Source organism: Entelurus aequoreus, linkage group LG05 (genome assembly GCF_033978785.1).
Source record: "Entelurus aequoreus isolate RoL-2023_Sb linkage group LG05, RoL_Eaeq_v1.1, whole genome shotgun sequence".
NCBI classification, from domain to species: Eukaryota; Metazoa; Chordata; class Actinopteri; order Syngnathiformes; family Syngnathidae; genus Entelurus; species Entelurus aequoreus.
Genome location: NC_084735.1, coordinates 9,735,914 through 9,763,532, shown reverse-complemented (window position 1 = coordinate 9,763,532; position 27,619 = coordinate 9,735,914). Strand labels below are relative to the sequence as shown.

General features: G+C 33.3%; 2 protein-coding genes across 5 annotated transcripts in view; both read left to right on the top strand.

Annotated features, from left to right (window-relative positions):
* The first annotated feature begins 634 nt into the window (after window positions 1-634).
* On the top strand, window positions 635-19,024 carry LOC133650138 (dolichyl-phosphate beta-glucosyltransferase-like). Its single transcript, XM_062047035.1, has 10 exons — window positions 635-928; window positions 4,129-4,297; window positions 6,828-6,874; window positions 8,155-8,223; window positions 10,041-10,133; window positions 10,207-10,320; window positions 10,386-10,445; window positions 10,508-10,659; window positions 15,438-15,523; window positions 18,775-19,024. Exons 1-10 carry the CDS (start codon window positions 866-868, stop codon window positions 18,888-18,890), a joined length of 969 nt encoding a protein of 322 aa, XP_061903019.1. The 5' UTR covers window positions 635-865; the 3' UTR covers window positions 18,891-19,024.
* A 5,026-nt stretch (window positions 19,025-24,050) lies between these two features.
* Window positions 24,051-27,619, top strand: part of LOC133650137 (mothers against decapentaplegic homolog 9-like) — an 11,925-nt gene continuing 8,356 nt past the window's right edge. For 2 of the 4 annotated variants that reach the window (XM_062047032.1, XM_062047031.1), the window contains exons 1-3: window positions 24,051-24,187; window positions 24,857-25,071; window positions 25,158-25,373. In XM_062047032.1, coding sequence (XP_061903016.1) covers window positions 24,876-25,071; window positions 25,158-25,373 — 412 coding nt within the window. In that variant the 5' untranslated portion in view covers window positions 24,051-24,187; window positions 24,857-24,875. Of the gene's footprint in view, window positions 24,188-24,754; window positions 25,072-25,157; window positions 25,374-27,619 lie in introns of those variants that run through there. The other 2 variants (XM_062047034.1, XM_062047033.1) reach the window with 2 other exon arrangements.

The following is a 27,619-nucleotide window of genomic DNA, read 5'->3' as shown; positions in this document are numbered from 1 at the left end:
ATTTGTTTCATTTATTAACGGCTCGCTCATTTTTTACGCGGATCCCATGTTGTTGTAGTTATTCCTCCTGGCCTCTAGGTGTCAGTGTGACTTACTCAAGTTACTTCCTCTTGTCACTAAATGATGACGTGTCTAGAGAAACGTGTGAGGGAGCCGTATCACGAGGAGTCGTTCCTTGTTAAAAGAGCCACTGGAAAGATCGGCTCTTTAGTATATATATATATATATATATATATATATATATATATATATATATATATATATATATATATATATATATATATATATATATATATATATATATATATATATATATATATATATATATATATACATCCTATCCCAAATGCATTGAGATCACTATTTCTAATTCAAAAATAATAATACAATTTTATGTATCACGAGTACACAAATAATACATCAAATAATAAATAAATAAATAATAAATGTCTGATAAGATACAAATGTGAATTCAAAATTGTTTTACTCTACCTGAACTACTTTACCAAATGCTTGGGCATTATTTTAGTAAGATGTGAAAGGGACAAGCGGTAGGAAAAAGGATGGGTTGTCGGTTGTCATCGTTCACGTAAAAGAGCCGTTCAAAAGAGTTGACTCGTTCGCGAACGTCTCATCACTACCAACCGGCACTTCCGCGTTGCATTCCGTGTTCACTCGCGATTGGCAGCCCAAAGAGTGGCGAAACGAGCAATGGACGACCCTCATAGTTGAGTTGACATGTTGGTTGTGTTCATTGGAGCTTGAGCAACTTTGCGGAGGTCGTCCATGTGTTCGGAGGTGAGAGCCGGCTACTGAGGCGCACGGTCAAAGGCTGGCTAGCTAGCCTGTGCTAGCTGCTACAAAGATGGACTTTGTGTGGGAAATGATGCCAGCTTTGGTCGCACTGACTCTTCTGGCTCTCATCGCGGTAAGAAACTAAATAAATAAGTCCAGGTCATGTTGTCTTCCTGCAAGAGAAACAAGTAATGGTCTCCTAACCTCATTTATTATGGCCTTTGTATGTGTGTGTGTGTGTGTGAAAGGAGTCGATATTATTCACTCAGGTTCAATGGAGGCAACTTGGCTCTTCTTGTTTGTGGATTATATCATATAATTAACTTAAAGTACCAATGATAGTCACACACACACTAGGTGGGGCGAAATTATTATCTGCTTTTGACCCATCACCCTCGTTCACCCCCTGGGAGGGGAGGTGAGGGGAGCAGTGAGCAGTAGCGGTGGTCACGCCCGGGGATCATTTATTGGTGATTTAACCCCCAATTCCAGCCCTTGATGCTGAGTGCCAAGCAGGGAGGTAACGGCTCCCATTTTTATAGTCTTTGGTATGACTCGGCCGGGGTTTGAACTCAGGGCGGACACTCTAGATCAGGGGTCACCAACCTTTTTGAAACCAAGAGCTACTTCTTGGGTACTGATTAATGCGAAGGGCTACCAGTTTGATACACACTTCAATAAATTGCCAGAAATAGCCAATTTGCTCAATTTACCTTTAACTCTATGTTATTATTAATAATTAATGATATTTACACTTAATTGAACGGTTTAAAAGAGAAGAAAACACGAAAAAAATGACAATTAAATTTTGAAACATTCAATTTCGACTCTTTAAAATTCAACCGAAAAAAAGAAGAGAAAAACTTTAAAAAAAGAATTTGTGGAACATCATTAGTAATTTTTCCTGATTAATTTTAGAATTTTGATGACATGTTTTAAATAGGTTAAAATCCAATCTGCACTTTGTTAGAATATATAACAAATTGGACCAAGCTATATTTCTAACAAAGACAAATCATTATTTCTAGATTTTCCAGAACAAAAATGTTAAAAGACATTAAAAAGACCTTGAAATAAGATTTAAATTTGATTCTACAGATTTTCTAGATTTGCCAGAATAATTTTTTTGAATTTTAATCATAATAAGTTTGAAGAAATATTTCACAAATATTCTTCGTCGAAAAAACAGAAGCTAAAATGAAGAATTCAATTAAAATGTATTTATTATTCTTTACAATAAAAAAAATAAATTTACTTGAACATTGATTTAAATTGTCAGGAAAGAAGAGGAAGGAATTCAAAAGGTAAAAAGGTATATGTGTTTAAAAATCCTAAAATCATTTTTAAGGTTGTATTTTTTCTCTAAAATTGTCTTTCTGAAAGTTATAAGAAGCAAAGTAAAAAAAATAATGAATTTATTTAAACAAGTGAAGACCAAGTCTTTAAAATATTTTCTTGGATTTTCAAATTCTATTTGAGTTTTGTCTCTCTTAGAATTAAAAATGTCGGGCAAAGCGAGACCAGCTTGCTAGTAAATAAATAAAATTTAAAAAATAGAGGCAGCTCACTGGTAAGTGCTGCTATTTGAGCTATTTTTAGAACAGGCCGGTGGGCTACTCATCTGGTCCTTACGGGCTACCTGGTGACCCCTGCTCTAGATGGATAAACAATAAACATAACTTTTTTCCACAGAAGACGGACCCGTTTAACTTAGAACAGCATAATTCCAGACTACTTTGACAAAAACAGAGGTGTGCTTTATATATGAAGGAGATTTTGGCCAGGTGTGTGTGTGTGTGTGTGTGTGTGTTTGTGTGTGTGTGTGTGTGTGTGTGTGTGTGTGTGTGTGTGTGTGTGTGTGTGTGTGTGTGTGTGTGTGTGTGTGTGTGTGAGAGAGACCCCTACCTACAGAATTTACAAAAATGCTACCATTAAACATTACCATGCTAAGTTGGCATATGTTTATGATGGCGCCAAGAATCAAAATTGAGGATTTTTAGGTTTAAGCATACAGAATTTACAAAAATGTTTTATATATATATATATATATATATATATATATATATATATATATATATATATACTTTTTTCCACAGTGACTAGGGAATGTTGTTTGGCTACAAGTACACACTGTGCTATTATTTCAAAGTACTTTCAAGGGTCGTTGATCTGATTTACTCACAATGTCCACAAGATGGCAGCAAATATAAATATATATATATAGGGCTGCAACAACTAATCGATTATAAAAAATAGTTGCCGATTAATTTAGTCATCGATTCGTTGGATCTATGCTATGCGCATGCGCAGAGGCTACTTTTTTAATAATTTTTCTTATAAACCTTTATTAATAAACTGCAACATTTACAAACAGCTGAGAAACTTTAATCAAAATAAGTATGGTGCCAGTATGCTGTTTTCCCCCCAATAAAATACTGGAAAGGATAGAAATGTAGTTTGTCTCTTTTGTCCGATTATTAATCGATTAATCGAAGTAATAATCGACAGATAAATCGATTATCAAATTAGTTGTTAGTTGCAGCCCTAATATATATATATATATATATATATATATATATATATATATATATATATATATATATATATATATATAATTTCAAGAAGAATTGATGAACAATATTATTCACATGTGAATAATGATGTATAATGGACTGTATTTATATTATTCACATGTGAATAATGCTGTATAATAGACTGTATTTATATTATTCACATGTGAATAATGCTGTATAATAGACTGTATTTATATTATTCACATGTGAATAATGCTGTACAATAGACTGTATTTATATTCACATGTGAATAATGCTGTATAATAGACTGTATTTATATTATTCACATGTGAATAATGCTGTACAATAGACTATTCATATTAACATGTGAATAATGCTGTATAATAGACTGTATTTATATTATTCACATGTGAATTATGCTGTATAATAGACTGTATTTATGTTATTCACATGTGAATAATGTTGTATAATTGACTGTATTTATGTTATTCACATGTGAATAATGCTGTATAATAGACTGTATTTATTTTATTCACTTGTAAAAAATACTATCTCCGAACTTCCCCAAATTGTTGCTTGTGCTATTGTCGTTTTAAAGAACTATTTTTCTATATTTTCCAGACTATTGTTGATTATTACGTTAATAAAAATACGGGACAAAGCGCGTCCTTTGACAGGTCAATACGGAACATGTACGATGAACCAGGAACATCGCCTTCTTACTGACTTTTTTTGCATCTGCTCTGCAACCACAAGACGTTCCCACTGTGGGATAAATCAAGTGTGTCCTATCCTTCAGGTGACCGTCACAGCGCATGTCACAGCCGGGACGGTCGACCTGATGCGTCACAGCCAGGAGAAATGCTTCCTCAGCGCCACGGGAGCCAAAGAGTTTTTCCCCAGTCTGCACGAGCCGTCCTCCGTGGAACTCTCCGTGGTCATCCCGGCGTACAACGAGGAGCTCCGCAGTGAGTGACGGCAACCAAACCCACAAATATAATTATGGAGGTTCATTTGTGTCTTTATTACGCAAGCTTTTTGGGTTTTTTTACACTGAATTATTTTAACATCAAATTACGATTTTGTAAAATAGAAATTTGTGAGCAAAATATGTTTGAAAATTCAGTTTGTTAAAAATACAGTGTGTTAAAAAATAATTGTATAAAAATTCAGTGCAGAAATATTCACAAACTGAATGTTTTTACAATGACATTGAGTTTTTCAGCACTGATTTTTTTGCACTGAGTTTTTACACACTGTTATACACTGATTTTTTTCTGCACTGAATTTGTTATACTGAATGTTTACACATCATTTTTTTACACAGAATTTTAAAACACTATTTTAACAAACTCCATTTTTAAACACACACATTTTTATTCAATTAAATTAATTGAAAAAAATAATTGCATAAAAATTCAGTGCAGAAATATTCATAAACAATGTTTTTACAATTATTTTTTTTTTACGCAGAATTTTAAAACACTGTATTTGAACAAACTCCATTTTTAAACAAGCATATTGTTATTCAATTAAATTAATTAAAACAAATAATTGTATAAAAATTCAGTGCAGAAATATTTACACACTGAAATTTTATTTAAAAAAAAAATTCAATTAATTTAATTGAATAGAAATTTGTGAGCAAAATTTGTGTTTAAAAATGTAGTTTGTTAAAATGGAGCGTTTTCAAATTTTGTGTAAAAAAATATATATACATTTTTTTTCTCACAGATTTTTTTACACAACATTTTTGCACACTGTGTTCATAGACTGATTTATTTCTGCATTTTATTTTTTATATTGAATGGGAAATTTTTTTTGGACAACTTTTTTTACACTGAATTTATACAAGCTGCATTTGAGAACACTGTATTTTAACAAACTAAATTTTTCAACACTAATTTTGCTCACATTTTTTATTCAATTAAAAAATACGCTGTTTTGAAATTAACACTTGATTTTTTTTTTTCTCAGTTTTTCAGCAATGATTTTTTTTACACTGAATTTTTACACTGTATGTTGTACACTGATTTTTTTCTGCACTGAATTTTTTATACACAGAATGTTTACACAATTCATTTTAACAAACTACATTTTCAAACACACATTTTCCGCACACATTTCCATTCAATACATTTGTCAGCATATTTTGATCAAATAAAAATTTGGTGTAAAAAAAAAAATTTTTTACAAAAATTAATCGCAAAAATATTCATACACTGAATTTTTCTGGACCCTTTTTTTACACTGAATTATTTTTTTTTACACAAAATTTTAAAACACTGTATTTTAACAAACTACATTTATAAACACACATTTTGCTCACAAATTTTTATTAAATTAAATTTATTTAAAAAATATCCGTGTAAAAATTCAGTGCAGAAATACTCATACACTGATTTTTTTTTTTACACTGAGTTTTTCAGCACTGATTTTTTTACACTGAATTTTTACACACTGTATGTTTATACACTGATTCTTTTCTGCACTGAATTTTTTTATACTGAATGTTTACACACAGATTATTTTTTTTTACACTAAATTCTTTGGCACTGAATTTTTTTTACTCTGAATTTTTACACAATAAATTTAAACAAACTACATTTTCAAACACACAAATTCTGGACCCTTTTTTTTACACTGATTTTTTTTTTTTTACACAAAATTTTAAAACACTATATTAAAAAAAAACTACATTTATAAACACACATTTTGCTCACAAATTTTTATTCAATGAAATTAATTCAAAAAAAATATTTATATACTCATACACTTTTTTTTTTTTTTTACACTGAGTTTTTCAGCACTGATTTTTTACACTGAATTTTTACACACTGTGTTTATACACTGATTCTTTTCTGCACTGAATGTTTACACACATAATTTTTTTTACACTAAATTCTTCGGCACTGAATTTTCTTTACTCTGAATTTTCACACAATAAATTTATACAAACTTACATTTTTAAATACACAAATTTTCATTCAATAAAATGGTCAGCATAATTTGATTAAATGAAAAATTGGTGTAAAAAAAATCAATGTTCAAAAATTCATTGCAGAAAAAGTCAGACACTGCTTATTTTTTGCACTGAATGTTTTTGCATGAATTTTTTCACACAGACATTTTTTATACACTGATTTTTACACAATCACACATTTCTATGCAATGTTATTAATCATTATGCTGTGTTTTAAAATTCAGTGTAAAAAATAATAAAAATTCAGTGCAGAAATATTTATACACTAAATTTTTTTTACACACCTTTTTTCTGTATTAAATTTTTTTTTTTACACTGAATTTTTCGGCACCGATTTTTTTTTTGTTTACACTGAATTCTTACACTGTTTATACACTACACTTTTTACACTGATTTTTTGTATTTATACCCTTTAGTTTTTAATCATGAATCATATTCATTTAGAAATATGCGGCTGTAGAGCACACCAACGTACCCCACAGGGCATCCTCCAAATTGTTTGTGTTTGATTTCAGTGCCCGTGATGTTGGAGGAGGCCACGGAGTATTTGGAAGACAGGCAGGTCAGTATTGGACTAAATATTCTTCAGTCAGTGTTGTACATGGCAAAATTATTAAGATTCATTCTTCCATGGTGATTAAGGGTCTCCTGATACGAGCGATAATTGGGCAGTAACCGATATTTATCTGATACCATATCAGCAGGATCTATACATACTTTATTGTACATAATTTTGTAGTGTGAAATATTTCTTTAAACCTAAAAATCATGGCTTTTGCTACTTATTTTGCTTACTTATGCTAACTTATCTATGTTACCATGCTAATGTTAGCATGCTAACCTTTTATGCGAGTATTTTAGCTCATTTGGACTTAAAAACTGTTGTTATGCTAACATGTTAACATTTTATGCTAGCAATTTAACTAATTGTACAAATTTATACCTTAAAATCTTGGGTTTTCATACTTTGCAATTACACCTCTATTAAACTTAAATACCATAGATCAAATGTATTTACCCCAATAATATCATCAACACTTACCTGACTGGATGAAGTCTTTGGGCTCAAATACTAGTGTGGCCTGTAGTGTGTAGCATGCTGGGAATTATCTGTGCATGTGATGGAGGAATGCACAGTGCAGGGTTGAAGTTCTACTGAATTTGCCTTAAATCAGGTTGTTTTGGCTAATAATCCTGCTGCAAGATCTAGCATGTTGCATTCAATGTTTATTCCCATTAATTCCCATGGAAAGTTTCCAACTTTGAATATTCCCGGAATTTTGCAACCCTAGTTGAATTTGCATGGATTGGCACGATTGCGAAATCCCGGAGGAGCTGACTTTGGTAGTTATGAAAAACACTAACCCATTCATCTCTGTCTGAAATGGACTTATGCTGTCTTGAAATTGGAGTGGTCATTTTATCTGTTTTGATTCATAAAGTTCAATGGTGCGGACACGTTTGTTACTGGGTACTTGTCTTGGAGACTTTGTATATGTAAGTAATGTGCAACTATATTTATTTGATACTTGTTTATATTGACAAATGTGCTGTTTTACACTGCAATATTGTTCTATTATTAATATGTATTTCTCGCTCGCATCATATTGTGTGCTTAGCTGTCGTGTAGCTGCTCTATCCTACTAGCTTATAGCCTACCATGCAAGCCCTTATAATCTGATACTTGTGTTTAGTTTTTTGCTGATATCGGATGCATAACAATATCAGGACACCCCTAATGATGTCATTCATAGAAAAGAAATGATGCCTTTCGGCCTCTCTCTGGTGTTGTTCTTCCAATCAGCCAGCAGGTGGCAGCATTGAATGTGTGTGTGTTTGCAGAGAAAACAAGCTGCTTTCACCTATGAGGTCATCGTGGTGGACGATGGCAGCAAAGACAAAACCACAGAAGTAATAGCTTTATGATTTATAGTTTTTTGAGCGAGTTATTTTTTGGAGTTCAATTTGTGTCTTTAATCCCAAAGCTTTTTTTTTTTTTTTAAACGGAATTTATGTAACTGAATTTGTTGCGTTTGAATTTGGTGAACTGATTTTTTTACATCAAAGTATGCTGACCATTGCATTGAATATATGTGAGCAAAATATGTATGTTTAACAATTCAGTTTGTTAAAATTCAGTGTGTGAAAATTTAAGGTAAAAAATATTTGTGGAAAAATTCAAGACTCCCTTCAAGTAAATTAAGACTGAAGAAATCAATCTTTTTTCTTCACTGATTTGTATTTTTTTACTCTGAATTTTTCTACACTGAATTGTTTTTACACAACATATTTTATACACTGATTTTTTTTTTATGCAGGATTTTTCAACACTGCATTTTTTTACACTGATTTTTTTCTACAGATAATTGCTTTTACACTGAATTTTTCAACACTGCATTTTGCTACACTGAATTGTTTATACAAAATAATTTTCTACATTGAATTGTTTTTACACTGAATTTTGTATACGCTGATTTTTCTATGCTGAATTTTTCAACATTACATTTTTTTTTACACGTAAGTTTTCTAGAGAATTTTTTTACAGTGAATTTTTCCACACTGCATTTTTTTTACATTGAATGGTTTTTACAAATAATTTTTCTACACTGCATTTTTTTCTCACTGAATTTTTCAACACTGAATTTTTTTTTTACACTGAAGTGCTTTTACACAGAATTTTTCAACACTGATTTTTTTTTACGCTGCATTTATTATTTTTTTTAACACTGGATTGTTTTTACACTGCATTTTTTTACAGTGAGTTTTTCTGAACTGGATTTTTTTTACCCTGGATTTTTTATTTTTTTACACTGAAATTTTCTGCACTGAATTTTTTGCATTGATTTTTTATTTTTATTTTTTTGAAGCTAATTATTTATACACTCTTTTTTTTTTACACTGAATTTTTCTACGGGGAATTGCTTTTACACTGAATTTTTTATACATTTTTTTACCCTGGATTTTTTTTTTTTTTTTTTTTTTACACTGAAATTTTCTGCACTGAATTTTTTACACTGATTTTATTTTTTTTCCGATTTTTTTTTTTTGCACCGAATTATTCATACACACTTTTTTTTACACTGAATTTTTCTACACTGAATTTCTTTTACACTGAATTTTTCAACACCGCGTTTTGCTACACTGAATTGTTTTTACAAATATTTTTTCTACACTGTATTTTTTTTTTTACACTGCCTTTTTTTTTACAGTGAATTTTTCTGAACTGGATTTTCTTTTTACACTGACATTTTCTGCTCTGAATTTTTTACACCTGATTTTTTTATTATTTTTTTTGCACCGAATTATTTATACACACTTTTTTTTTAACTTAAATTTTCTACGGTGAATTGCTTCTACACTGAATTGTTGTCCCATTTAATTTTTCAGCAATGCATTTTTATACACTGGATTGCTTTTACACTGAAAGTTTCAACACTGCATTTTTTTACACAGAATTTTTTGAATCCACTGATTTTTTTTTTACACTGAATATTTCAACACTGAATTTTTTTTTGCCCTGAATTATTTATACACTTATTTTTTTACACACTGAAATTTGCTACAAAAATGTATTCAACGAAATGTGATTGTGTTTACTAAATTCAAAGGCAAAAACTTCAGTTCCATAAATTTGGTAATAAAGACACAAATGAACTTCCATATATTTCTTTCAAAGATGACATTTATTTTGGTCTACTAACTAACCCTCTTTCTTGTGCAACCACCAGGTGGCGTCACGCTACACCAAGAAATACGGCGCTGACAAAGTCCGCGTTCTGACGCTGGTGAAGAACCGAGGAAAAGGCGGCGCCGTGCGGATGGTAAAATATTAGCACGATCCATTAGCATCACGACGCTAACGCTAACTCACGTTTTTCTCGCCCGGCTCCGAAGGGAACTCTGAGCTGCAGGGGGCGCCTCATTCTGATGGCGGACGCGGACGGAGCGACAAAGTTCTCAGATGTTGAGAAGTTGGAGGCGGGGCTTAAGGAGATTAGTCCTAAAGCGGTACGCTTGTGTTGTTGCGTAACATTGCCTTGTCTGCGGTTATTTTGAGTATGTTGCACTTCCAGGACAACATGGCCATTTCCTGCGGCTCCAGAGCTCACCTGGAGCAGGAGGCCGTCGCCCAGGTAACTGCCGAGGACCCGCCGGCGATCCGGTCTTTGTCTTTAACCTCGCTTTTGTGCCGCAGCGCTCCGTGTTCCGCACCTTCCTGATGTACGGCTTCCACTTCCTGGTGTGGTTCTTCTGCGTGCGCGGCATCCGCGACACGCAGTGCGGCTTCAAGCTGTTCACGCGCCAGGCGGCGCTCAGGACCTTCTCCTCGCTGCACGTGGAGCGCTGGTAAGGAACAGGAAGTCGTGCTGCTCACGCCGAGTGGATTAATTGTTTTCCTACTGAGGTCCACACTGAAAAATCAAAGCATGTGGCCATTTTGATATTTAAAAAAACTTTTTTTTTTATTAATACTATTGTCAGGTTCAAATACCGATGACATCTATTAAACAAGACAGGAAGCAAGGAGTTCAAACAGAGACAGGATTCAATTTAGCTCAATAAGGAGAGCGCGTACACCTGTACTCTTGTACAGTGTCGTCCCACGCTCTGACGAAATGATTGTGCGCCTCCTCTTTTATTTGGACTTTCCCTGATTACATGGTAACAGCCGTTTCTAAGGGAGGGGGGGTCGTAAACAGCCGTTGCCCTCGGTCACAAAACAGTTAAAAGAAAAGATGCCTGGAGCCTGCGTCAGGTCCTGCTTCCTCTCCGCTTTGTAGACAAGATCTTCCTGTGGATCACAATAGATCAAAGAAACCGACACCTTCACGTCGCTTCCCATCGTACACAGTGGAGTTTTACAAGCCTTTTGCTTGGTAAGATCAAAGACAGCCGGGAACTCATGGAAACACAAAGTTTTGTGATAACTTAGATACAAATATTCTGACAAATATATATAGATTTTTTAAAGCTTTCGGGCTTCTCTCAAGTTTGGTAGAGTCTCGGTCATAAATGTATGTTTTCAAAATAGCTCCTATATTCATTTTTTAAATCTTTTTATGCAACGACTTCAGGTCTATCTGTAAATATAAAGTTATTTTTTATGTTTAATGACCTTTTTGTCAATCCCTGTTTCTATGGTAAACACACAAAATATGCAATATTTTACCCCAAAAAAATGTCAAAGTGGAATATTTGATGTGAAATAAATAGGTCAGTAATTCATAACAACGATAATTTTTATTCATTATTGTGTTTTTTTTAGCAATAGCTGTTAATAACAGTCTAAAATTATTGGGGTTCCAAAAGGGTACCACTCATAAAAGTGTTAAAAATAAATGTTTTTGTTTTTTACTTTCAACACATAAGTCTCAGGATCAACTTCAGATTTATCCACTGATAATACGGTTTTATTATTGTTGTTGGTTTTTGTTTGTTTTATGCCCTTTTTGTCAAATAAAACTTTTTTTTTTAATGGCAAAAAAATGTCAAAGTGTAATATTTGGTGTGAAGCAATTAGAGCCTTAAATAGGTCAATCCTTCATAACATTGATTTTAATTCTTTATTATTTTTTGAACAATGACCATTTGGAAAAAAAAAAATCCCACTAAAATGATCGGGGACCTAAAAGGGCCCCACTCATAAAAGTGTTAAAAATGAGTCATACATTTTTATTTTTTACTTTCTACTATTAAGTCTTGAAATCAACTTTGGATCTATTTGTTGATTATAAGTTTTATATTTTTCACGTTTGTTTTATGCCGTTTTTGTAATAAAAAAAAATAAAAAAATTGTTTTTTATGGCAAACACATAAAATATGCAATGTTTTCCCCCCCAAAAAATTCAAAGTGTAATATTTGATGTGAAGCAATTGGAGCTTTAAATATGTCACTAATTTATATAACATTGATTTTTATTCATTATTATTTTTTGAGCAATAACATTAATAAAAAAAAAAGAAAAACATCCCACTTCTTGGGGATCCAAAAAGGTCCCACTCATAAGTGTTAACTATAAGTCATACATTTTTATTTGATTTTTTCTCACTTTCAACGCTTAGTTTTTTTTTTAAAAACGTTTTTTAATGGGGTTTATTTATGCCATTTTTGTCAGATAAAACTTTTTTTTATAGCAAAAACACAAATTATGCAATATTTTCACCCCAAAAAAATGTCAAAGTGTAATATTTGGTGTGAAGTAATTGGAGCCTTAAATATGTCAATCATTCATAACAACATTGATTTTGATGCATTATTATTTTTTGAGCATTAACAGTTAAAATAATAATTTAAAAAAATCCCACTAAAATTACTGGGGATCCAAAAAGATCCCACTCATAAAAGTGTTACATATAAGTCATACATTTTTATTTTGTATTGTTTTAACTTTCAACGCATAAGTCTTGAAATCAACTTCAGATCTATCTTTTGTATATACAATTTTTTATTTACTTTTTTATGCCCTTTTTTGTCAAATAAAACTTTGTTTTTTATGGCAAACACACAAATTATGCGATATTTTCCTCAATTTTTTTTTTACAGTGGAAGTATTTGGGGCTGTGAATATGTCAATAATTCATAATATTAATTTTGATGCATTATTATTTTTTGAGCAATGACATTTTTACAAATAAATACAAAATCCCATTAAAATTATCCAAAAAGGTCCCACTCATAAAAGTTTTTAAAAATAAGTCATACATTTTTTTCCTACTACATATAAGTCAACTTCAGATCCATCTGTCAATTTTAAGTTGATTAATAACACACAAAATATGCAATATTTTCGCCACACAAAAAATGTCAAAGTCTAATATTTGGTGTGAAGTAATTGGAGCCTTAAATATGTCAATAATTCATAACATTGCTTTTGATGCATTATTATTTTTTGAGCATTAACAGTTACAATAATATTTTTTTAAATCCCACTAAAATTACTGGGGATCCAAAAAGATCCCACTCATAAAAGTGTTACATACATTTTTATTTTGTATTTTTTAAATTTCAACGCATAAGTCTTGAAATCAACTTCAGATCTATTTTTTGTATTTACAATTTTTATTATTTTTGATGTTTTCATGCCCTTTTTTTGTCAAATAAAACTTTGTTTTTTATGGCAAACACACAAATTATGCAATATTTTCCTTAAAACATTTTTTTATAGTGGAAGTAATTGGGGCTGTGAATATGTCAACAATTCATAACATTAATTTTGATGCATTATTATTTTTTGAGCAATGACAGTTGAAAAAATAAATACAAAATCCCATTAAAATTATCCAAAAAGGTCCCCCTCATAAAAGTTTTTAAAAATAAGTCATACATTATTTTTCCTACTACCGGTACATATAAGTCAACTTCAGATCTATCTGTCAATTTTAAGTTTATTAATAACACACAAAATATGCAATATTTTCGCCACCCAAAAAATGTCAAAGTCCAATATTTGGTGTGAAGTAATTGGAGCCTTAAATATGTCAATAATTCATAACAACATTGATTTTGATGCATTATTATTTTTTGAGCATTAACAGTTAAAATAATATTTTTTTTAAATCCCACTAAAATTACTGGGGATCCAAAAAGATCCCACTCATAAAAGTGTTACATACATTTTTATTTTGTATTTTTTTAACTTTCAACGCATAAGTCTTGAAATCAACTTCAGATCTATTTTTTGTATATCCAATTTTTATTATTTTTGATGTTTTTATGCCCTTTTTTGTCAAATAAAACTTTGTTTTTTATGGCAAACACACAAATTATGCGATATTTTCCTCAATTTTTTTTTTTACAGTGGAAGTATTTGGGGCTGTGAATATGTCAATAATTCATAACATTAATTTTGATGCATTATTATTTTTTGAGCAATGACAGTTTAAAAAATAAATACAAAATCCCATTAAAATTATCCAAAAAGGTCCCACTCATAAAAGTTTTTAAAAATAAGTCATACATTTTTTTTCCTACTACATATAAGTCAACTTCAGATCTATCTGTCAGTTTTAAGTTTATTAATAACACACAAAATATGCAATATTTTCGCCACCCAAAAAATGTCAAAGTGTAATATTTGGTGTGAAGTAATTGAAAATTAAATATGTCAATAATTCATAACAATAATGATTTTAATGCATTATTATTTGAGCATTAACAGTTAAAAAATAATTTTAAAAATCCCACTAAAATTACTGGGGATCCAAAAAGATCCCGCTCATAAAAGTGTTACATACATTTTTATTTTATTTATTTATTTATTTTTATTTTTACTATCAACGCATGAGTCTTGAAATCAACTTCAGATCTATCTTTTGTATATACAATTTTTATTATTTTTGATGTTTTTATGCGCTTTTTTGTCAAATAAAATGTGTTTTTTTTATGGCAAACAAAGAAAATATGCAATAGTTCTTCAATTTTAAGTTTTTTTTTTTTTTTCATGTTTTTGTTTTACGCCCTTTTTGTCCAAGAAAACTTAGTTTTTATACGGCAAACACACAAATTACGCAATATTTCCCCCAATTAATATTTTACAGTGGAAGTAATTGGAGCTGTGATTTGGTCAATAATTATTATTTTTTTAAGCAATGACAGTTAAAAAAAAAAAAAAAAATCCCATTAAATTTATTGGGCATCCAAAAGGGTCCCACTCATAAAAGTGTACAAAAAAAATGTTTTCCTACTACATATAAGTCAACTTCAGATCTATCTGTCAGTTTTAAGTTGATTAATAACGCACAAAATATGCAATATTTTCGCCACCCAAAAAAATTCAAAGTGTAATATTTGGTGTGAAGTAATTGGAGCCTTAAATATGTCAATCATTCATAACAACATTGATTTTGATGCATTATTCTTTTTTGAGCAATGACAGTTAAAAAGTGAAAAAAACATCCTGCATGGCACTTTTTGTGTTATTAGTCAACATTGCAACTTTTTCTTGTTACATTTCACCTGTTTGCTTTTTATTACACTTTTTTATCTTTTTTTATTTTATTTATATAGTATTTTTAAGCGTTAAGAAAGTATCTACAGACGTGTTGAGTGACATCAGCGGGTCACATGACGGACTTGAACACTTCTCCCCGACCATCTTTTGACTATTTAAGTGTTTGTCCTGCAGGGCTTTCGACGTGGAGCTGCTGTACATCGCTCAGCGCTTCCACATCCCCCTCGCTGAGGTGGCCGTCAACTGGACCGAGGTGGAAGGTAAACATGTCCCTTCGACACTCTCACCACATCACATACACACCCTATCAATGATATCCCTGTGGTAGACCATAGAGACTCTAATATCACCGTGATGATGCATGTTCTAGCTGTGACAGCATCAATGTAGCAAGTCACTCAAACTGTTCCCTGCGAGTATTACTATCACTGGAGGACGAGCTGGAACTTAAGATTGTAAACAAAGGTGGGCGAATTGAAACATATCGACAGTAACGATGCCACCGTGGTTAGTACACTGCAAAAAGTCAGTGTTCAAAAACAAGAAAAAAATAAACAAAAATGAGGGGTATTTTATTTGAACTAAGCAAAATGATCTGCCAATAGAACAAGAAAATTCGGCTTGTCAAGACTTTCCAAAACAAGTCAAATTAGCTAACTTCAATGAACCCAAAAATAGCTTAGAATAAGTATATTGTCACTAATAACAAGTGCACTTTTCTTGGTAGAAAATAAAAAAAGAGACCTTTTTGCTCAATATGTTGAAAAATATTCTTAAATGAAGTAAATGCTAGTGCCATTATCTTGACATCATGATATTACATTTCTTCAAACCAGCAAACTTATACTAAAAACTAGTTTATTGTTCTTAATGGAAAGGCAACAAGGCAAGCGCTTGTTACTCTCGAGGTATCCTAGCCGCTCAGGTGTTGAAATTCAGTGTAAAAAAAAGTGTGTATAGATAATTCGGTGCAAAAAAAATAATAAAAATAAAAAATTCAGTGCAGAAAATTTCAGTTAAAAAAAAAAACAAAAAACAATTCAGGGGAAAAAAGATCCAGGTAAGAAAAATTCACTGTAAAAAAAATGTATGTATAAAAAATTCAGTGTAAAAGCAATTCACCGTAGAAAAATTCAGTGTAAAAAAAGTGTATAAATAATTCAGTGCAAAAAAAAATGGTCAAAAAAAATAAAATCAGTGTAAAAAAATTCAGTGCAGAAAATTTCAGTGCAGAAAATTTCAGTGTAAAAAAATAAAAAATAAAAATTCACTGTAAAAAAAATTTATGTAAAAACAATTCAGTGTAAAAAAAATAATAAAAAATGCAGTGTAGAAAAATTATTTGTAAAAACAATTCAGTGTAGCAAAAATCTGTGTTGAAAAATTCAATGTACAAAAAAAAGTATAAATAATTCAGTGCAAAAAAAATCGTAAAAAATAATAAAATCAGTTTAAAAAATTCAGTGCAGAAAATTTCAGTGTAAAAAAATTAAAATTCACTAAACAAAATGAATGTATAAAAAATTCAGTGTAAAAACAATTCAGTGTAAAAAAATAATAAAATATGCAGTGTAGAAAAATGATTTGTAAAAACAATTCAGTGTAGCAAAACGCGGTGTTGAAAAATTCAGTGTAAAAGAAATTCACTGTAGAAAAATTCAGTGTAAAAAAAAATCGTAAAAAATAATAAAATCAGTTTAAAAAATTCAGTGCAGAAAATTCAGTGTAAAAAAATTAAAATTCACTGTAAAAAAAAATTAATGTATAAAAAATTCAGTGTAAAAACAATTCAGTGTAAAAAAATAATAAAAAATGCAGTGTAGAAAAATGATTTGTAAAAACAATTCAGTGTAGCAAAACGCGGTGTTGAAAAATTCAGTGTAAAAGAAATTCACTGTAGAAAAATTCAGTGTAAAAAAAAATCGTAAAAAATAATAAAATCAGTTTAAAAAATTCAGTGCAGAAAATTCAGTGTAAAAAAATTAAAATTCACTGTAAAAAAAAAATAATGTATAAAAAATTCACTGTAAAAACAATTCAGTGTAAAAAAATAATAAAAAATGCAGTGTAGAAAAATGATTTGTAAAAACAATTCAGTGTAGCAAAACGCGGTGTTGAGAAATTCACTGTAGAAAAATTCTGTGTAAAAAAAAAAATCTGTGTTGAAAAATTCAGTGTAAAAAAAAAAGTGTATAAATAATTCAGTGCAAAAAAAAATCTTAAAAAATAATAAAATCAGTTTAAAAAATTCAGTGCAGAAAATTTCAGTGTAAAAAAATTAAAATTCACTGTAAAAAGAAATTAATGTATAAAAAATTCAGTGTAAAAACAATTCAGTGTAAAAAAATTATAAAAAATGCAGTGTGGAAAAATGATTTGCAAAAACAATTCAGTGTAGCAAAACGCGGTGTTGAAAAATTCAGTGTCACTGTAAAAAAAAATTCAGTGTAAAAAAAATCTGTGTTGAAAAATTCAGTGTAAAAAAAATTCTGTGTAAAAGCACTTCACCGTAAAAAAAAATTCAGTGTAAAAAAAATCTGTGTTGAAAAATTCCCTGTAAAAAAAAATTCAGTGTTGAAAAATTCAGTGTAAAGAAAAAACTGCAACATAGAGTAGGGAAGGGATTCATTCCTGGGTGGATCTCGCACGAGAGGAAGAGGGGGGGCGGAGTCATTGTTCAATGCAGTCTGCTGAAAACGATGGAAAGCGCCACCCTACCTAGCAACCCACGCTGTGGCCAAAGTTGGAATCGCCGCGAGACCCTCGACACTCTACCGCCGTCTAAAGTGGATTGTGACGTTTAGTCACGTTTCACGTGTCAGGTAAACGGCCAACGAATGACGCCGCACGAATCCCCTTCCTGCTGTCAGCGCGCTGAAAGGAAGGAGCGGAACTGCCCGCGTTGCTTTATGGGTTATTGATGTTTGCTCATGGATTCTATAATCAATAATCATTCATGTCCCAATATCCATGCCTCATTTCCCACCTCTAGTGTTGAAGATGAGCAGTGTACATCTTTCTGCACACACGTTGTATGTGGTATCGCCCAAACCAGCCTGAATCGTCCTCGGTATCGGACATGTTTTCCGTGCACTCATCCCAACACATTCACGTCATTTTGATAAAGAGGGATTGTCATCACACTTCAACATATCTAACATGTGACTGAAAAGGTAGTTAAAAAAAATAAAAATTTGAATTATATTTATATAGCGCTTTTCTCTAGTGACTCAAAGTGCTTTACATAGTGAAAGCCAATATATGTAAGTGACATTTAAAGCAGTGTGGGTGGCACTTTGGGTACAGTGCCTTGCCCAAGGACACGACGGCAGTGACTTGGATGGCGGAAGCGGGGATCGAACCTGGAACCCTCAAGTTGCAGGCACGGCCACTCTACCAACCGAGCTATACCGCTCAAACTTATTGTACCAACACTGGGATCGGTCGCTCATAAACACCTTATAACGGGACTGGCCGCCCCTAACGTGCGCTCCATTGTCCCCCCCGTCAGGATCCAAGCTGGTCCCGTTTTGGAGCTGGCTCCAGATGGGCCGCGACCTGGTCTTCATCCGCCTGCGCTACCTGACGGGAGCCTGGACGCTCGGCTCGCCGCTCAAGGCTGAGTAGTCGCTCCACAGGGGGGCGCTGCTACACACTTTGCTTACTTTACCCTTGAAGTTTGTTACTTAAAAAGATTAAATTGACCAAACCGCAAACATGTTTGCTAATATTTCGATCAAAAACAACAGAATATTGATAATAAAAACAAAAAACTGCTTTTATTGTGTCAGGTAAGTACTTCTTTCAGGGCAACTTCCGGTCTGGACTACGCCCACTTCATTAGGTACACCTGTCGGAACTACTTCGACAAAATGGTGTTTCTGATGAGTTGTTGATGTGACAATACAGCGCACTACTTTGTGGACGTTTCTCCCTCTCTCTCCCCGCGGCGGGAGGAGGAGGAAGAGGAAGAGGAGGAGGACGCTGCTGACGTTCGGCGGCAGTTGCTGTTAAAGTGAAAATGTCAAACTCGCAGACTGACTGTCGCCAGCAGGGTTGCGTCATTAACCGGACCTGACGCGCCACTCCCGCCCGTGTATCCCTCCGCCGCCAACCACTTCAAGGTAAAGTAAACAACGGATGAATGCCGACATAAGAGGGACAAGCGGTAGAAAAAATGGATGGATGGAGTATTGTTGTTCACTATGAACTTTCACATTTAAAGATAAAAGAAAAAGAAACCATGATTTTTAAAAATCCGAATTTAATGTTTGTCACAATAAACACACGTGATGCGTTCACGGACAACTCACACGTCTTTGAAGAGTTATCTACAAAAAAACATAGTAAGCCCATGCATTAATTATATAATGCGTAGTTTTTATATATATATTAATATATGAAAATATAAAAAACGTGGTTACACCTAAAAATAAAACAAAAAAACAGCCTGCATTTCACTTCTGTTGTAACATAAAGCTTAATTGTTTTTAGTGTTTGTGGCATCATTAGTTTTTTCCCTCACAAAATGTTTTATTTGTTCTAAATGTTTATTAAAATACTTTTTCAATTTTCCCCTCACAATATTTTTTATTTGTTCTAAATGTTTGTTAGAATACTTTTTCAATTGTTTTTCCCCTCACAATATTTTTTTATTTGTTCTAAATGTTTATTAGAATACTTTTTCAAATTTTTTCTCACAATATTTTTTTACTTGTTCTAAATGTTTATTAGAATACTTTTTCAATTGTTTTTCCCTCACAATATTTTTTATTTGATCTAAATGTTTATTAGAATACTTTTTCAATTGTTTTTCCCTCACAATATTTGTTCAAAATTTTTATTAGAATACTTGTTCAATTGTATTTCCTCTCACAATATTTTTTTTATTTGTTCTAAATGTTTATTAGAATACCTTTTCAATAGTTTTTCCCTCACAATATATTTTTTAAATGTTTGTTAGAATACTTTTTCAATTGTTTTTCCCCTCACAATATTTTTTTATTTGTTCTAAATGTTTATTAGAATACTTTTCCAATTGTTTTTCCCTCACAATATTTTTTTATTTGTTTTAAATGTTTATTAGAATACTTTTTCAATTGTTTTTCCCTCACAATATTTTTTTATTTGTTCTAAATGTTTATTAGAACACTTTTTCAATTGTTTTCCAGTCACAATATTCTTTTATTTGTTTTAAATGTTTTTATTAGAATACTTTTTCAATTGTTTTTGCCCCACAATATTTTGTATTTGTTCTAAATGTTTATTAGAATACTTTTTCAAAAATTTTCTCACAATATTTTTTTATTTGTTCTAAATGTTTATTAGAATATTTTTTCAATTGTTTTCCCCTCACAATATTTTTTTTATTTGTTTTAAATGTTTATTAGAATACTTTTTTTTTTTTTAATTCTCACAATATTTTTTTATTTGTTCTAAATGTTTATTAGAATCTTTTTTCAATTGTTTTTCCCCTCACAATATTTTGTTATTTGATTTAAATGTTTTTATTAGAATACTTTTTCACATTTTCTAGTCATCAGACCGTATTTTTGGTATAATAGATGGAAATTTGACTGGGTAAAAAATGTCATCTAATATACCGGAAATATGGTGTGATGACAAGAAAATGTGAAAAGGAAGACATAATGAACCCTTTTTGGAGATATTAGAATGTGTGGCAGGAAAAATAGTAAATAACTGACAAAGTTGCTCTCACCAGAAAATTAATAGAAAAAATAAATATGTAAAATAAAATAAAAAAGCTTTATTTATTGTAAAAATGAGTGCTGATTATCTTTTGTGATATATATATATATATATATATATATATATATATATATATATATATATATATATATATATATATATATATATATATATTCCATCACTAGAATATTCTAGAAACCCCCCCCCCCCCCCCCCATGTCTGTTGTCAGGTGCTAACCCAGTCGGCGGAGGGATCTGGAGCGGCGGCGCTGCGGCTCCAGCCAGCCTGACGCCGGCGAGGCTGCTGTGTGGCGGCCCGGAGGAGACCAACCAGACTGGCTCCGGACGCCTCCGACCTGCGTCAAGACGACGGCACGACAACCGGAAGCGCCTCTGTGGGCCCTTCACAACTAAAGCGCTTTGGTAGGTCAAGTGCACAGTTAGTTACACACACTACGCCAATAGGAATAATCTGTTCCAGAGTCAAACTGCGGCCGTGATAAAAGTTTTAAATATATTGAAATATTTGTAATTATTAAAAAAAAGTGACATGTTTAATGTTTTAACTGTAATGTGTGCTTAGAGCCTGTTTATGAACGTCAAACATGCTAAATACATCAACTTTTCACATCATGAAAGAAAAAATATTTCTTAAAATAAAGTGAAACCGACAAAAATCCTTCATTAATTTAGTCAATATGTTAATTAACTAGCATGGTGTCACTGTTCAAATGTGAGCGTCATGCTAACCTTTTAATAGATTAATGCCGTGCAAAAATATATCTGATAAAAGGTTATTTTATATCCCGCTAACAATATATAGTATTTTTCTTCAAATGATATACAAAAATAACAAGCTAATATGATTAATCACCAAAAATTATCACATTGATCATGCAATTTATTTTGAAATTATTATATATATATTTTTTGCATTAAATGATTCTGAGCGGGGCAAAACTTGAGTAGACAATCACATCATATGGAAAAGTGGGGTGTATAAAAACAGAGGAATGTTAATGAATACATTCCAATAAATGTCTATTTGGGCTGTCAAAATGAACGAGTTAACGCACGTGATTAATCACAATAAATACGGCGTTCATCGTGTAGTTGCAGATTGATAGAGCAGTTTGTTTTGACAAGAATCTTTATTGAGCTCCTCTACATGAACTGTGAATGCTTACTTAAAAGGTGAACATTTTCGGCAAAATTAAGCTTCAAAATAAACCCCGACAGGAGTTTAGATAAAAGCTTTATCAGGTTTTGAGCAAACAAAAGAACAATACAATTAGTAAAACTTAAAAACAATTTTTTTTCATTTTTCATTCATGGATGTCATACAAACCAAACAAATACATCCAAATATAATGAAAACTAACAAAAAAAAAAACCACAACAAGTGCAAAACTTCATGAAGTGCAAACCGAACAAAAAAACCTTAAAAAAAAAATGATGTTCATGTGATAAATGTGCATTTGTGTCAAAATATTGTGGTCTTTATTTAAATGACGTAAGCAAGTCATTTACTGGGGCGAATATGCACTAATATGCACACGTTAATGTTTATTAGAATACTTTTTCAACTGTTTTTCCCTCACAATATATTTTATTTGTTCTAAATGTTTATAAGAATACTTTTTCAATTTTTTTCTCCCAATATTTTTTTATTTGTTCTAAATGTTTATTAGAATACTTTTTCCATTGTTTTTCCCTCACAATATTTTTTCTAAATGTTTATTAGAATACTTTTTCAATTGTTTTTCCCTCAATATTTTTTATTTGTTCTAAATGTTTATAAGAATACTTTTTCAATTGTTTTCTCACAATATTTTTTTATTTATAAGAATACTTTTTCAATTGTTTTCTCACAATATTTTTTTATTTTTTCTAAATGTTTATTAGAATACTTTTTCAATTGTTTTTCCCTCAATATTTTTAATTTGTTCTAAATGTTTATAAGAATACTTTTTCAAATTTTTTCTCACAATATTTTTTTATGTGTTCTAAATGTTTATAAGAATACTTTTTCAATTTTTTTCTCAAAATATCTTTTTATTTGTTCTAAATGTTTGTTAGAATACTTTTTTCCATTGTTTTTCCCTCACAATATTTGTTCTAAATGTTTATTAGAATACTTTTTCAACTGTTTTTCCCTCACAATATATTTTATTTGTTCTAAATGTTTATAAGAATACTTTTTCAATTTTTTTCTCACAATATTTTTTTATTTGTTCTAAATGTTTATTAGAATACTTTTTTTTTTAAATCTCACAATATTTTTTTATTTGTTCTAAATGTTTATTAGAATACTTTTTCCATTGTTTTTCCCTCACAATATTTTTTCTAAATGTTTATTAGAATACTTTTTCAACAGTTTTTTCCTCACAATATATTTTATTTGTTCTAAATGTTTATAAGAATACTTTTTCCATTTTTTTTTCACAATATTTTTTTATTTGTTCTAAATGTTTATTAGAATACTTTTTCAATTTTTTGTCACAATATTTTTTTATTTGTTCTAAATGTTTATTAGAATACTTTTTCCATTGTTTTTCCCTCACAATATATTTTATCTGTTCTAATGTTTATAAGAATTCTTTTTCAATTTTTTTCTCACAATATTTTTTTATTTGTTCTAAATGTTTATAAGAATACTTTTTCAATTTTTTTCTCACAATATTTTTTTATTTGTTGTAAATGTTTATTAGAATACTTTTTTTCAATAGTTTTTCCCTCACAATATTTTTTTATTTGTTCTAAATGTTTTTAAGAGTACTTTTTCAATTTTCTTCTCACAATATTTTTTTATTTGTTCTAAATGTTTATCAGAATACTTTTTCCATTGTTTTCCCCTCACAATATGTTTTATTTGTTTTAAATGTTTATTAGAATACTTTTTCAATAGTTTTTCCCTCACAATATTTTTTCTAAATGTTTATTAGAATATTTTTTTCTTACAATATTTTTTTTATTTGTTCTAAATGTTTATTAGAATACTTTTTCAATTGTTTTCCCCCCTCACAATATTTTTTCTATTTCTTGTATATTAGAGCAAATTCCTCGGGGGGGCTTTTATTTTGAAACTCACACGGCGGATGTTTTGGGACGCGTGCGCGCGCACGGCACACACCCACACTCACACACACCCTCCAGCCGCCGCCAGCCTGACGTGACGCGGACTCGTAGTAGCAACACTGGACTTCTGCGTGGAGGTGAGCGAAACAAACTCTTTTTATATTTATATTTATATAAAAGTTTTATACATACAAACATTAGAAAAGTGACACGTTTTAATGAATAGACTTTATTTCGTGGGAAACTTTTATTTGTTTAATCCAACCGTTATAATGTGCTTGGGCTTCTATTGTAGTCATTACGGTAAGTGTTGGCTGCATGAGTGATGCCAGTTGAGAGGAAATGGGAAGTTGCCTTGTTGACTGTTTTCTTAAGGAGGGGGAGGATGAGGTGTGTGTGTGTGTGTGTGTGTGTGTGTGTGTGTGTGTGTGTGTGTGTGTGTGTGTGTGTGTGTGTGTGTGTGTGTGTGTGTGTGTGTGTGTGTGTGTGTGTGTGTGTGTGTGTGTGTGTGTGTGTGTGTGTGTGTGTGTGTGTGTGTGTGTGTGTGTGTGTGAGATAAAGCATTAGGTAATTGGACTATCTGAGTGTGTAGACTGAGTGACGCCAGCCCTCATAAAGCAGCAGCTCCTTGCTTGCTTGCTCTCTTGCTGACATCAGCGCCATTTTTCAACAACAACAACAACAACTTTAATTTGAATTTGCACGCCCGAGGACGCGACCTCAGCGTGACCGCCGCCGCGAAGCGCGCTTGCGGGAAAGGCAAACACGGCCCAGACGGCGCGGCTCCTCATCCCTTCCTCCCGCAGGTGTGAACCTATCCGGAGCATGAACCCGAGCGCCTCCATCACGTCGCTGTTCTCCTTCACCAGCCCGGCCGTCAAGCGGCTGCTGGGCTGGAAGCAGGGCGACGAGGAGGAGAAGTGGGCGGAGAAGGCGGTGGACTCGCTGGTGAAGAAGCTGAAGAAGAAGAAGGGCGCCATGGAGGAGCTGGAGAGAGCCCTCAGCTGCCCGGGACAGCCCAGTTGAGTCTCGGCGAGAGCCCGGGTCCGCTACTGACGACGGTCTCCCTAATAAAGTGTCTCTCCCCCCCCCCCCCCCCGCCACTAGGCAAGTGCGTGACCATCCCCCGCTCGCTGGACGGCAGGCTGCAGGTGTCGCACCGCAAAGGTCTCCCCCACGTCATCTACTGCCGGGTGTGGCGCTGGCCGGACCTGCAGTCACACCACGAGCTCAAGGCCCTGGACTGCTGCGAGTTCCCCTTCGGCTCCAAGCAGAAGGACATCTGTGTCAACCCCTACCACTACCGCCGTGTGGAGACCCCAGGTACTGCGTCTTGGCACTCGTAAACATCTGCTAGCCCGAAGTCCCCGACCCCAAAAAATTGCGATTTACGAATACATTGCAATTACATCGCTTGGAAGTGGCCGATTCAGGTCACGGCACCAAATTACATCCCCTGACTGAGAGATGGGCTTGGAAGTCGACAATCTAAAAGCTCACCGTGTAGTGTAGTTCTTAATGCGTGGAGAAGAGAGGTTAACACTCACCCCCTAAAAGTGGCCGATCCGGGTAACGGCACCAAATTACATCCCCTAATTGAGCGACGGGCTTGGAAGTCAACAAGCTAAAAGCTCACTGTGTAGTGCAGTCCCTAATGCGTGGAGAAGAGAGGTTAACACTCACCCCCTAAAAAAGGCAGATCTGGGTCACGGCACCAAATTACAACCTCCTGATTGAGAGATGGGCTTCGAAGTTGAGAAGCTAAAAGCTCAATGTCTAGTGCAGCTCTTGTTGCGCAGAGTATAGAGGTTAACACTCACCCCCTAAAAGTGTCTGATTCCAGGTCACGGCACCAAATTACATCCCCTGATTGAGAGATGGGCTTGGAAGTCAAAAACTCAGTCTCGTGCAGTTCTTAATGCATGGAGAAGAGAGGTTAACACTCACCCCCTTAGAAAGTGGCTAATCCGAGTCACGGCACCAAATTACATCCCCTGATTGAGAGATGGGCTTGGAAGTCAAAAAGCCAAAAACTCAGTCTCGTGCAGTTCTTAAGGCATGGAAAAGAAAGGTTAACACTCACCCCCTAAAAGTGGCCGATCCGGGTAATGGCACCGAATTACATCCCCTAATTGAGCGATGGGCTTGGAAGCCAACAAGCTAAAAGCTCACTGTGTAGTGCAGTCCCTAATGCATGGAGAAGAGAGGTTAACTCTCACCCCCTAAAAAAGGCCGATCCGGGTCACGGCACCAAATTACAACCTCCTGATTGAGAGATGGGCTTCGAAGTTGAGAAGCTAAAAGCTCAATGTCTAGTGCAGCTCTTGTTGCGCAGAGTATAGAGGTTAACACTCACCCCCTAAAAGTGGCTGATTCCAGGTCACGGCACCAAATGACATCCCCTGATTGAGAGATGGGCTTGGAAGTCAAATAGCCAAAAACTCAGTCTCGTGTAGTTCTTAATGCATGGAGAAGAGAGGTTAACACTCACCCCCTAAAAGTGGCTGATCCGGGTCACGGCACCAAATTATATCCCCTGATTGTGAGATGGGCTTGGAAGTGGACAATCTAAAAGCTCACTGTGTAGTGTAGTTCTTAATGCGTGGAGAAAAGAGGTTAACACTCACCCCCTAAAAATTGCCAATCCGGGTCACGGCACCAAATTACATCCCTTGATTGAGAGGTGGGCTTGGAAGTCAAAAAGCCAAAAACTCACTGTCTGGTGCAGTTCTTAATGTGTGGAGAAGAGAGGTTAACACTAACCCATACAAATGGCCGATCCGGGTCACAGCACCAAATTACATCCCCTGATTGAGAGATGGGCTTGGAAGTCAACAAGTTAAAAGCTCGCTGTGTAGTGCAGCTCTTGATGCACGGAGAAGAGATGGTAACACTCACCCGCTAAAAATTGCCGATCCGGGTCACGGCACCAAATTATGAGAGATGGGCTTGGAAGTCAAAAAGCCAAAAACTCAGTCTCATGCAGTTCTTAATGTGTGGAGAAGAAAGGTTAACACTCACCCCCTAAAAATGGCCGATCCAGGTCACAGCACCAAATTACATCCCCTGATAGAGAGATGGGCTTGGAAGTCAACAAGTTTAAAGCTGGCTGTGTAGTGCAGCTCTTCATGCGCGGAGAAGAGATGTTAACACTCACCCCCTAAAAATGGCCGATCCGGGTCACGGCACCAAATTACGAAAGATGGGCTTGGAAGTTGACAATCTAAAAGCTCACTCTGTAGTGTAGTTCTTAATGTGTGGAGAAGAGAGGTTAACATTAACCTCCTAAAAGTGGCCGATCCGGGTCACGGCACCAAATCACATCCCCTGATTGAGAGATGGGCTTGGAAGTCAACAAGTTTAAAGCTGGCTGTCTAGTGCAGCTCTTGATGTACAGACTAGCGAGGTTAACACTCACCCCCTAAAAGTGTCCGATCCGGGTCACAGCACCAAATTACATCCCCTGATTGAGAAAAGGGCTTGGAAGTGAAAATATCACTATCTAGTGTAGCTCTTGATGCGCAGAGTAGAGAGGTTAACACTCACCCCCTAAAAAGTGGCCGATCCGG